The sequence below is a fragment of the Gossypium arboreum genome, chromosome 2, assembly GCF_025698485.1.
Source record: "Gossypium arboreum isolate Shixiya-1 chromosome 2, ASM2569848v2, whole genome shotgun sequence".
In the NCBI taxonomy this organism is placed as follows: Eukaryota; Viridiplantae; Streptophyta; class Magnoliopsida; order Malvales; family Malvaceae; genus Gossypium; species Gossypium arboreum.
Genome location: NC_069071.1, coordinates 93,132,077 through 93,145,153, shown reverse-complemented (window position 1 = coordinate 93,145,153; position 13,077 = coordinate 93,132,077). Strand labels below are relative to the sequence as shown.

The 13,077-nt window shown below is 35.3% G+C and overlaps 1 protein-coding gene across 1 annotated transcript; it reads right to left on the bottom strand.

The window, feature by feature from the left end:
• Window positions 1-382: 382 nt before the first annotated feature.
• LOC108465081 (putative UDP-glucuronate:xylan alpha-glucuronosyltransferase 3) lies at window positions 383-4,434 on the bottom strand. Its single transcript, XM_017765388.2, has 4 exons — window positions 4,151-4,434; window positions 2,958-3,167; window positions 2,011-2,648; window positions 383-1,513 (listed from the first exon to the last, which is right to left on the bottom strand). Exons 1-4 carry the CDS (start codon window positions 4,204-4,206, stop codon window positions 483-485), a joined length of 1,935 nt encoding a protein of 644 aa, XP_017620877.2. The 5' UTR covers window positions 4,207-4,434; the 3' UTR covers window positions 383-482.
• Between the last annotated feature and the right edge of the window lie 8,643 nt (window positions 4,435-13,077).

Here is a 13,077-nt window from a genome sequence, read left to right as displayed (position 1 = left end):
GGGGGTTGGATGGTCGTAAAATTTTATAAAAACCTAAATCATAATATATACAGTTTTTTTAAAGGAAAGTGATAAGTTCCATTAATCATGTTATAATCATTATCCTAATTTTATTGGGTTTAAAAAAGTTAGGGCAATATTAACTAAACTCACATTCATGAATATTGAAGAACACATAAAAAATATTCCAACAAATAATTATAAACACGCCTATTTTAGTACTTTATGATTTATTTTGCTATATTCATTTAAAAAAAAAAAAACATATAAGCTCCAACCTGTTTCATGCACGGCTCTACCCTCTGAACTAAAAATGCATACAAAGCTCACAAAATAGCTATGCATTTTGATAAAATTGTTGAATATCGAAAGAAATTCAAAATTTATATCTTCAAATAACCATAATGGAACTCGAAAGTGTATATTTTTCATTGAACTGTTGACTACGTGATCTGCCCAGAAAATATGTTTGGAAAAAAAATTCATAATAAAGAGAGAGATGCCTTGTTGGTAGCAGGGAGTGATGGGGTAGAAGTTGCATTATCTGTCCAGTTCTTTTCACCCCAATGCCATAACATACTTTCCCAGAAACAGAATTCTTCAAAGCATTTCTTTAAACGCTTATCTTTTATCTTAATTTTCCAATGACCATCTGTGTAGTTCCCTTTCTCGGCTTGCCTCCGGTCCCACTCTAATTGCGCCTTCTGCTTGGACCGAAGTAAACAGTACTTCTGTAAATTTCCTGGCATGGCGTCGTGCACCTTCCACCATGTTTTATGAGCAACATCACTGGCAAATTCCTGCAAAATGTCCACATTCCAGTTGCAATCATAGTCCCGGAAGCATAGCCATGGTTTATTTCCTAGATAATGGATGACATAAAGGATTGGAGGATCGGCTCCGAAGAGTCGAGTCTTCATTTGTTTCTTCTCCTCCTCATCACCTTCCCAGAAGTGCTTCAAGAAGTTCATGTGTTTCGGAATCCGATGCCACCAGGTGAAGATTTCATTAAGATACCCCTGATCTCCACCATTGTAGGATTTAATTTCATTGATGTGATCCATTAGAAGCTGGAATGTACAATTCGATGGCTCAATGACCATCACACCAGAGTTGAAAAGCGTAGCGTTATTCCCTATAGCTGAAATTTCAGGCATCTCAAATAAGAAATCAATATTCCTAAGTATAAGAAGGTCAGCATCAATGAAAATGATCTTGTCGTAATCAGTCAACTGCCAAAGACGAAACTTGCTATAATTCCATTCATTATATGCTTCCGGTTCAGCTTTCGGATTCCTGATTCTTTGGATTGTGTAAATTTTCCACCCAGCAGCCTCCAATCCACCTCTATGATAATCACCGATTGAGTCATCAACGAGTATCACAAGGTCCCTAGTTGAACCTGACATGCGGATACTCTGGGCAGCAGTAATTGCCCCGCAAACATAAACATGAGCAGAGTGTAGGATTGTTGCGTAGGCTTCACGGCCTGCCCTCTCTGAATGAAAATACTCTGTTCAAACTGATTCAGTTAGTTTAAAGACTTTTGGACATGCGAAAACTACAAAATACAGTTACTTTAAGCCTCCAAGAACCCATTAATAGGTGCTGGACTTCAACTCATCATCCCAAGATGAAAATTTTCCAGATGAGCAACAAAAAAGAAATAGAGTAAAAAGTTGAAAAGGTTAAATGGGAAAAAATATGGCAACAATTAGAACCCCTACATTACCACCTAGCTTAGAAAAATTATCGTAGAGGTCAATAAAGATCATTTAGGTCAGTATTTAGGATGTCACAGAATCATTTGTCAAACTCAGTCACTGTCACAGGCTAAAGCAAAATTATTGTCACATTGTTATAGCTATGCATTCAAGTTTCCTCAATAGGCTTCTTATCCTAGCAAAAAGGATTCTAAATGAGTAAAGAAATTTCAACCAGTCAGCTTCAGTTTTACTGAGAGGAGAGAAATTTTTACAACAAATGTATTAAAGATACTTTGACACAAACCTTTAGCCTGGAGAGGAGCCGAAAGCTCACATGACCCAACAGGCAGTTGAATCTTTTCCCTTAACCTATGCAGGTTGGGTGTATAAAGCCAAGCGTTCCCCTGACGTGCAACCAGGTCCTTGCAAGTAAAAAGATTTGGGATGGGAAAGCAGTCAGTCACAAAAAGCACATGCACTGGGCGAATCCCCTTAGAAGATGAGGCAAGCCTTGCAGCTGCTAGTTGAAAGTGTAAGCGTGCAACATCCCTTGACCACTTTCCTTGCTTGTTACAAGGAAGCTTGACAGCAATAAGATCAATCCGTGGTTTTTCCGGAACCTGAAGATTAGGTAGAGACGGACAATTAGGAACCTCAAATTCTTCTTCTTCATCTATCCATTCAGGGTACAGGGACTCCCAAGTTATATTTTCTGCCGCATGGTCCAATTGCAGAACAACGTGCTCGGCATCTGGTAACAGCTGCTTCCATTGATCAGTTTCACTATTATTGAAGTTCAGCAGGCCAATTCCCTGATATTCATCCCTGTCAGTCAGTTTCTCAATAATAGTCGAGATTTGGTCCCAATTTACATCCAACAGTGATATGTAGCGAGGATCATAGGCAGCACTGTCACTTATCCATCTGTCTACAAAACCAGACCTGCACAGAATTCTACTTCAGATAATAGAAATTTAGAAGAGTAACAAGAGTAATCTTAAACATATATGCAAGAAAGCTCACTGTTCCTGACCTTTCGTACTAGAAATTCAAGGTGGTCAACTTAAAAGTAGATATATTGAACTTTCCACCCAATGCTAGCGGGATGCAGACACAAGCATATGCCCACAAACATGCTTTATATATACAAATGCTCAAACACACATGATTTATTTTCAAGCATAAAATAATAAAGTACAAGAGTGCATGATATAACAATTAACATAAAGATAAAGCAGAAGTGGAATATACCGGGATGCAGAATTGGATGGACGATCTGAAACATAAACTGCAGGGTAGCACAGGAGTGTGAAGAGAGTTCCCAATAGAATTATAACCAGCACAGCTTTCAAGGTAGATATCTTGCAATTCCAGTTCCTGTATCGGATGGGAACGTTGAGGTCCTTCTCAACATCTTTAAAAACCTTGTTTCTTTGAAACCCCCTTCTGCTTGTGTCTTCACTGTAAGAAAGCAATTATGAGTTGCATCAGTTCATGCGCATAAAGCAAATAAGAAAAAGAAAAAATTAGAAAAAGCCCACGGTCCTTCACGCTGAAAGCGGTTCGACTACTATTGTTTAGTTCACAGCAGAATTATGTAATCCATCGCAAATCTAATGTAAATATTGAGATAAATTAAAAGAACTAGTATTTGCTTGATACAAGCACACTAATCATGCTGCTGCCTCTAGCTTTCACAATTTCACTAAATATTCCATTTTTAAGATCTCGTTTCTAACTTTCACTGCATGGATCTTTCCATAACCCATAAATTTCTATAAAACAGGATGCAAATCTTCAATTAATCCAAATCTTAGCACACTTCACATATTCAAATATCAATTAAAACGTGATGAAGAATCCAACGCTTTCATCAGAGAAAGAAGTCAAAACATCATTATTACATTTATTTAGCAAATATCAGTTATATTCGCGGAGAATATTTATTCCCGTTCTAAGATTTATTAACAATAAAATATAATTCACAGAAATAATAGTAATACCAACAAAAAGGGAAAAAAAAAGATCGAAAACAAGCAGAATTAATGCAAACAGCTGAAAAATTTAGTTAAAGTTAGAGAGTGCTGCCTAGGCCTAGCTCAATACTTCGTATCTGATATTTTTTCAACTACTATAAAGCAAAAGTAAAGCGCATAAATAAACAACTACCATACTAGGAAATTTCTTCAGATAAATGCTACAAGGTAACTAATGCAATCTATAACTACAATAACTATTGCGTAAATCAAACAACAGAAGAAAAAAATAAGGAAAAAATCGCATCCAAATTCAAGCAGATCTGAGTGCATGTTTTTCAAGTCAAACAAACAACAGTGCTTAAAAAGCTGGATGAAGTAACTAAAATTAAAAGGTTTGTATTATGAATGAAAGCAGCCACAAGAAATTTGGAAGAAGAAAAGAGAAAGGAGGAGATAGGAACCGACGAGAAAGCAGACACGCGGTGACGGGGCTCTTTGGGACTGATGGAAGAGCCTCTCATTGTTTCAGAGAATTTTCCAGAGAAGAGCAGAAACTGAAAATATCATTTGCTTATAAATTTGAGATTTTAAAAGCATTTACTAAAAAAAAAAAATTCTCTGAAAGTCCAGAGAAAGAGATGGCTGGCTGGCTGGCTTTGGTGTTTGATTCGAGGGAGTGGAAAATGAGAGAGGGAGTGGCAGTTATTTTATTCTTAGAAGAGTGGAAGTTGAAAGAACAAACAATCTTTTGGATTATTTTTATTTGGCCCTTTTCATCAAAAACGACAAGAAAGTTACTACTATCCATAAAAAAAAATGTACTGATTAGTTAGTAGGGGTTTTTTACCAAATAATATTAAAAAAAAATTTAAATGGGTTGTTGTAAGAATTATGTATCAAAATGGTATATTTAAATGAGCGGAGGAGTGCATGATTTTTTGATACAAATCAGCAAAGAAAAATAAATAAAATAATGGTGGAGGTATGTAGATAGGTGGCACCAAAGATAAAATACGAGTTGTATATGGTAAAAACCGGACTTAAAAATTGACCCACTGTCGCGATGGGACAACACACTGAGTCACACCAAGGGAAGAGGCTACACCCAATGATGGAGGAGACGGCAAAGGCGGCACCAGGGTTGCAGGCGCAAGTGATAGGATGGCTTATGTAGGGTATTTGTTGTTATTGTATGTTTGGGGACCTTATAATAGTCCCTAAGGTTCATTTTTTGCTAGTGAGTAAAGGAGAAGAAAGAGAAGGAGAAGAAAAGAAGAGAAGAAGAAGAAGGAGAAGAAAAGGGCGGGAAGGGAAGAGAAGGGAAAAAGAAAGAAAAAAAGAGAAGGAGAATAGAGGGAGGGAAGGAGAAAGAGAAGAAAAATAAATAAATAGAAGAAGGGAAGGAGAGTTTGTTTTGTTGTTTAGGGAAGATTATTGTTTAAGAAAAGGAAATTTTTTTGTTATAAATTAATAGATTAATGTTAATTTAAATTGTTTTTGTTGTTATTATTGTTGATTTAATTCGGATTTATTTTTAATTCTATTTTGTAAGGTATTATTTGGTTAAAAGAACTATTAAAATATGTTTGTATTTATTTTATATTTTCATTCATTCATAATTTATTTTATTTTTAATGTTTATTGAAATAAAAAGCCTATTTATGTTATGTACAAAGAATGTTTCAATTTTTATGTAATTTATTTGTTATGTGTGTTTTAGGTTGATTAGATTTATTTTTATGAAATTTATTTGGCATGTTATTTTGATTATTTTAATATTATTTTTTTATTTTTATGTAGCTAAAATGTGAGATTATTGATATGGAATTTAGAATTTCTGAGACAAATTAGGAATTAGTTTATATGTTCTAATTTTTAAGATTTTATAATTGAGAATAAGAATTTATATTTTTAAATTTTATTTTATGTTATTTATAAATATTATAAATGAAATTTCTTTTGAAGTTCTATACAAAAAAATTATATTTTTTACAATAATTAAGTTGGCATGTTATTATATTTATTATATTTTAAACCAATAAATTTTACTTATTATCATTTTAAAATAATAATGAAAATATTCGTATTTATTATGTATCGTGTATGTTATGTTTTTGTTATATTTTTTTATTGACATGTTATTTTATTATTTTAATATGTTTTTTTTATGTAGGTAATAGATTAAACCATTTCAACGGAATTTGTGAATGGGACCATTGAGTTGGACTTTGAGTTAAAATTTATAAGATATATTTATTTTGTTAATGTAGTATAACAAAAATATGATGTGGACAAAAATGTTTGGTATTTTGTAATTAAAAGCAATATATAAAATTTAGGTATTTTGATAAATATTTAAAATGCATCAAACTTTGAAATTAATAACCGAAATTTGTTTTGAAATTGCAGGTATCGCAATGGGTTCATTGATTAAGAACGATGGTCACATATCAAACACAGTTAATAATATGGTAATATATTGTTATTTGTTAATCACGGTTCCCTTAAAAAATATCTACGTAATTTACGGAAATAAATTATGTTATTATAACTATTTTCTATAATTTAATACTGTCAGGGCCCGTACCGCACATTAAGGGGTCGGGTGAATGGTTTAGGATATTCCCCGGATGAACAATGATGTCATACTTGGAGTTAGTTGGATTCCGGTTAGTGGCATTGATCCGGACGTTTGATTTGCAGTACGATTTAATATCTGCATTGGTTGAGTGTTGGCGCCCGGAGACCCACACTTTTCATTTGTCGTGTGGGGAGTGCACTGTCACTCTAGAGAATGTTGCATTGCAATTTGGGCTCCCAATCGACAGGAGTGCTGTAACGGGCATAAGTACGATAGCTGAGTCGGCTTTCCTTTGTTATAACCTACTAGGAGTCTCGTCCGCCAATGCTGAGTCTAATTTTATGAGTTGGAAATTTTCATGGCTGAAAGCCAATTTTGAACATTTATCAATTAATGCCACTGAGCATGAGGTGATGTGCGCAGCTCGAGTGTACATTATGCATATTATAAGGGGTATACTAATGTCAGGTGCAAACAACAATAGGGTTTATTTGATGTATTTACCCCTATTAGCTGATTTGCAGAATGTTCGCTCGTATAGTTGGGGTTCCGCAATTCTGGCTATGTTGTATCGTGAGCTTTGTCAGACGATAAAGCCTAATGCAGTAGACATAGGCGGATGCCTTCTATTGCTACAGTCATGGGCTCTTTATCGGATGCCATTCTTGGCATCAGTTAGGCACCAACCATACGTATTTCTACTAGTGAATAGGTGATAAAATTTAACTTGTTATTAATTGATATTTTTTTTTCTAATGATACTATTCTATCGATACTATTCTAACATGTAATTTATTTTCGTAGATGGAGTGTTTATTTGGGTATCGGGAGGTCGTACACTGTCCCAATATGTCGTATGATGATTGAACAATATGCCGGGGAAGGGGTAAACTATTCCAATATTCGTGACATGTAATTACTTTTATATATCTTACTCGTACCGTGTTAAATTTTAACCATGTTATTAATCGTGCAGTTTATCTGGATGCGGTATCAAAGACCAAAAATTGCGGTTGTTATACCCTCGTCTACCTAATTCATTCTCACATATGGTGCATTAACGCACCAATTATCAATTTCTAAACAGTCGAGTGATATAACGGGGATCGAGTACTCTGGCAGTTTGGTTGCATCCAGTATATCACGGATCCACCAAAGCAATTGTGGAAGATTCACTTGATCAACAAGAAAGGAAAATATAGAAAAAATTGAGGGGTTGTACACCGGAAATATATTGTAGTGTGGGATAATCGAATGGTGGAGTGACCTCAAATGGATATTTCTTCTGATTAGCAACCATCGTTAGAGTATATACAATGGTACTCTGGTACGGGAAAATCATATTTACGTGGTGGGCAGTCGACTATAGTCCCCCTGCACATGTATTGACCTGGGGCATACGAGCTAGTGCCCGATATAGAGGCCGAACTAGAGCCAGAGCCCGAGCCTGAGCAATCGCTTACACATTCGGCTGGTACTTCTTATTATTCAGAGTTACAAGTCAATAACTATCTCCTAGGCTCATCAGGACACAGATATCATTCCGGGTTTGATATCTTTAGATCGTATCCATTGTAGTACATCACTCTTCCCAGCCCATATCCACCGCATTACTCAACTCCTCGTGGGTCGCATCCATTGCAGTACGACACTCCCCCCAACTCAAGTTCATTGATGGCATTCGGGCTATAAGATTTTTCTTCCATGTTTCACACACCCCCACCTGCGACTGAAGAGGATGTTGATCGCCGCGATCACCCACAACACAAACGTCGACCCCCGCAAAAATATACCCCTAGGACCACACTATCAAACCATCAATTTTAGGGGTTTCTTACAATTTAAATATTACAAAATTTGTACTTTTTTATTCTAAAAAAATATAAATAAAGAAAAAGACAATCTTTGTATTTATTTAATTAGATTAATTGCAACATTAAAACTTGGAACAAACTTTGTGATCATAAATTAGATTAATTGCAACATTACAATATTAAAACACTAAACTTGTAATAAACTTTGTAAAATAAATTTTGTAATGTAAATTAAATACATTACAACATTAAAAATTGGAGCAAACTTTGTAATATAAATTTTGTTATATAAATTAAATACATTACAACATTAAAAATGGGAACAAACTTTGTAATATAAATTAGGTACATTGGACTATATAAGCTCAATTCCTACCCGATCGTGACGCTTGTCCAACATGGTAGTTTTACTGTGGGCATTTACTCCGATTATGACCAGCTAATTTGCATAATCCACAACGCTTACCATCAGATTTCTCCCTAATGTCCATTTCATTACGAATTCTGGATGATTGCGGATGACCTTTCGGATTCTTACATAACCTTTTGTCTAGATAAGCTTGAATGTCGTCGAAGGCACCTCCCACGTAGACAGGTCAGGCAGGATGGAGAACTAATTCTCCTAAACATGCAACGTGCACTCGAGTGTATACACATCATCGACAAATTGTTCAACATTGAGCGAGACTTTAGCACACGTTGCCATGACATGCACACATGGGTAATGAAGTTTTTGAAACCTCCTGCAATCACACTGTCTGTTTCAGAGATCAACTCCATAGGACCTAGTTGGTATACTGGGTCGATGACCAATGGTCTCCTTAACTCGAAAGGTTTCAAGACGTCGTGAATATACTTTTACATTTATTGACCTCACCATCTGACGGTTTGTAACCATTGCATCCCTGACATCTTCGACAAACACGTGTCCTGCCTCCATCTCGTTGACTTGTTACCGACCTATTCTTGGAATCAAGGTAGCCAACTTGTAAAATGTAGCCGAGAAGACAGATGAAATCGAAAGATGTCGTGTTTTCAACAACACAGCGTTGATCCTCTCCACCAAGTTTGTGGTCATTTGACCATAACGAAAGGCCTCGTAAAAAATTTGAACCCATTGTCATGGCTCAATGGTACCCAACCACTGTAGGAAAGATGTGTTCGTTTGACCCTCTATGTCACTTTTAAGTCAAGTTATTCTTTGGCAAAAAATGTGTGGCTCTAGCTCGTGTGCTATATATGTATTAAGAAAAGATAAGTTACAGTATTGCTCTAAAACATTAAAATTTATATTGAAAAGATAAGGTTATCCTTTACCCATTCTCACAACTTATCTCTGCCAGTCTCCATTATTATAATCTCGATAGAAGTCAGCCGCGATGTGCTGGATGCGGTAAATAGATCTTTATGGCACATTGGAATGCCTAATGGCTGTAATTAATCCTTTCTCTCTATCGGAGATGATGCAAATATTATCGTTGCTAATAACATACCTCCGCAGGTTGGTAAGGAAGAATTCTCACGATTCCATGTTCTCCTTATCTACGATGGCAAATGCTATCGGAAGCACATTCTTGTTCTTGTCTTGAGCAACTACAAGAAGTAGGATTTGTGTATATTTTTCATATAGCTAGGTCCCATCTACTTGCACAAACGAATTTCAGTGGGGAAATGCATGCACACATGGATCAAACTTCTAGAACATCCAATGGAAAATTTTTTTTCCTGGTTGTAGTTGGTCATCTGGGTCGTACATGTCTGTAACTAAATAACAGTCCCCAGTACATACTCCCACATAGCGCCTATCCATCCATGTAGCTTATTATATGACACATCAAAATCTCTATACAATTGCTCCATTGCCATCTATTTAGCTATCCACGCCTTTCGATATGATACTCGATACTAGATTTGTGCCCACTTTTTGGAAATTAGTACCGAAACTTTAATGGTCGGCATGTCCTTCACCATTGGCATGATACATGTACAGATAGTTTTGGAATAAATTTTTTGATGATCTTCTGTCATACGTGTTGATGTGCATGTGTGAGACCCAATAAATTTTCGTATCTCCCATATCTGCTAATTTTGAATAAATGCAGCTCGTACCCGCCAATTGCAGCCTTTCGCCGACTTCCAACACTCTCCAATATATAATGTCGGTTTAGACATTGCTACTTTGTAGTCCACTAATATATTCATGCTATACCACTTAATAGAAAATACGCACTCTTCCTTACTTTCAAATCTCTGGCCTACAAACAACTCCTCAGGATCGAAATTTACGGCCAGCTGGTGAGAAGGTAGTATTACATGGTACTCCGGGAACTCAGCTATGTGTGCCACGTCGAGGTCTATGAGTGACATGTGCGGCCTAAGATTATTTTTGTAACACCCCTTACCCATATCCGATGCCGAAATAGGGTTCGAGGCGTTATCGGACTTAAACGTACACCTTTTCATAAATCCAGGCCATAAAATTTCATTTAAATTAAAAACCTTCAATCACATGCATAATGCCCTTTACACGAGCTACCGAGGCTCTAAACATGCATTAAAGGCGATTTGGGACTAAACCGAGAACTTTGGAAAGTTTTAGGAAAACTTAGAAAAATTCTCATGAAACAGGGTCACACGCCCGTGTGTACAAAGGGACACGCTTGTATGTCTTCAACATGCCATATCCTCAGGCCGTGTAACTCTCTGTTTATGACGTCAGCAAAACAATTTGAACCACATGGCCAGGCCACACACCTGTGTGCTAGGCTGTGTCCTCCACACGGCTGCGACACATGGTCGTTTCTTTGCCTGTGTGGCTAGCACTTAGGCTATTTCCAAGCCTTTTTGTTGTCATAATCTTTCACAAACTTAACCACTTTAAAGACACATATATCATAGCATCATTTTACTGATTTAGCATGCCTCACTAAGGCACGTTTTTAACAACCAATCATAACATATTACCGAATAATTAATCTCTACTTATTCAACAAATGTGCATGTTCAATCATTATCAACTTAATGCCAAATTACATGTTTATTCTATAGCCATGACCACCCCAAATGGTCCTAAGGCATTCTCATGCACATATGTTATACTATTCATTCATAGTAAACAATTATAATCACATCATAAGGCATTAACAAATAGTACGGATAATTAGGCTTATAAGTCAAAACATTATAAGCCACATCTCATGGCTATATACAATGAATCATTATAAGCGAATATATTTGGCTACTCATAACAACATCTATCATAATACTAAGTCCCTTGTGACACCCCTAATCTGACCCTAGTCGAAAAGTGGTTTCGGGACCACGAAACCAAGTTTTATAAATAATTGAAAGTTATATTCTATGTTCATGATGTGAGTAAATGCATGTGTGAAAATTTCAAGCATTAATTTTGCCATTTGTATGTGAAATCTTGAAACGGGACTTATGTGAAACATTGGTAAAATAGGTTAGGTAAATATATGAAGTGATCTAATAGAGCATGCATTCAAAAATGTGGACTTGCATGTCAAGTTGACCAACTTTGAATGTAAATGGCCTACCAACACATGCATGTGATAATGTGTTCTCTTGTCTCCATTTTCAATTGGTGGGGATTATGTATAATAAGGATATAAATAAACATTGTATTATAAAATGATTTTTATATATTGAAATAATAAATTTATATTAGTAAATGGTGATAAAAACAAAGCTCCATCATCTTTTTTCACTTGTCAAACCATAAGGAAAAGAAAGGAAAATGGAAGGAAGAACACCTAAGGCATTCTACCATCTTGTGCTGGAAATTTAGGTATGATTTCATATGTTTTTCTTTGGATTTTGAGAAATTTAAATTGGTTTTGAAGCTCCTAAAATGACCCCAGATATGATTTTGTGTTTGTGATGCATGAAGCATTCGGTATGAGCTCAATGGGTTACATTGTGTATGTTTTGATAATTTGTAAGGAGAAATGTTTCTAATTGAGTATAAACAAACTAAATTACTATGTGTGGCTCAAATAAGCTTGAGTAGTCGGCTAATGGAGTTAGTTGAGTTATAATACTTGCTCAATAATGAAACGAACATGAGCTTAATGCTCAAATAGCATTCGGTTTTGGACCAAGTTAAATTTAAGGTTTGTTAAATTGCACTTATCATTGCCGAATGAGTTTAATGGCTAAAGAAAAATTGTTAAGTGCTTAGGTAATGTGCATTCGGTCATTAGGATGAGTATACATTTGATAATGTTTTGATACTTTGAAATGGAATTTAATTATTAAATGAGTTCTAAGCTTGTTGAATTTTGAGATGTGATTGGGAGTAAATTTGACATGAACATATTTTATTAATGACATAGTGATAAATGATGAGTTATGATACCATGATATTAACTTAATTATCAAGCTGCCGAATGTACATATAAGTAAGTGAAGTTATGTTATAATTGAACTACGTGTGGCTAGTAAAGCCTATTTAGTCTTCTTGCTATGTTTGACCATAAATATGATAATGCTATAATGGTAGACTTAATTGGATTTCGGCATTTTGAGTGATGCGTTTGACTCTTGTGTCAATTTGGGACAATATGTGTACTATGTGAAACTAAATGATGTTTATGAAATCCTAATATGCAAGGTATTAAGCTAGTATTATGTTCGATGGGGCATGAGTAGAGCATATGTATAATGCTTGAATAACTAGTTAATAAAATCATTCGCACTTAATTGTATAATATACATGTATTTAATCGAATAGCTAATTTGATAAGTTATTAAATAAGATCTATTTGTTTGAATCAAGCTCAAGAGCTAAGAGGGTCAAAATCAGATAAAGGAAAATAAAAAAAAGCAATTGAGTAGCCTATCCGCAACTATTCAAAATATCCGAGGTAAGTTTTAAGCGATTAATCGTTGAGTAAATTCAATCATAATAGGACATAATGAGTTGATTTGATAAGATATGATGTGGCCATGATATGTCTTAAACCCAAATGGTA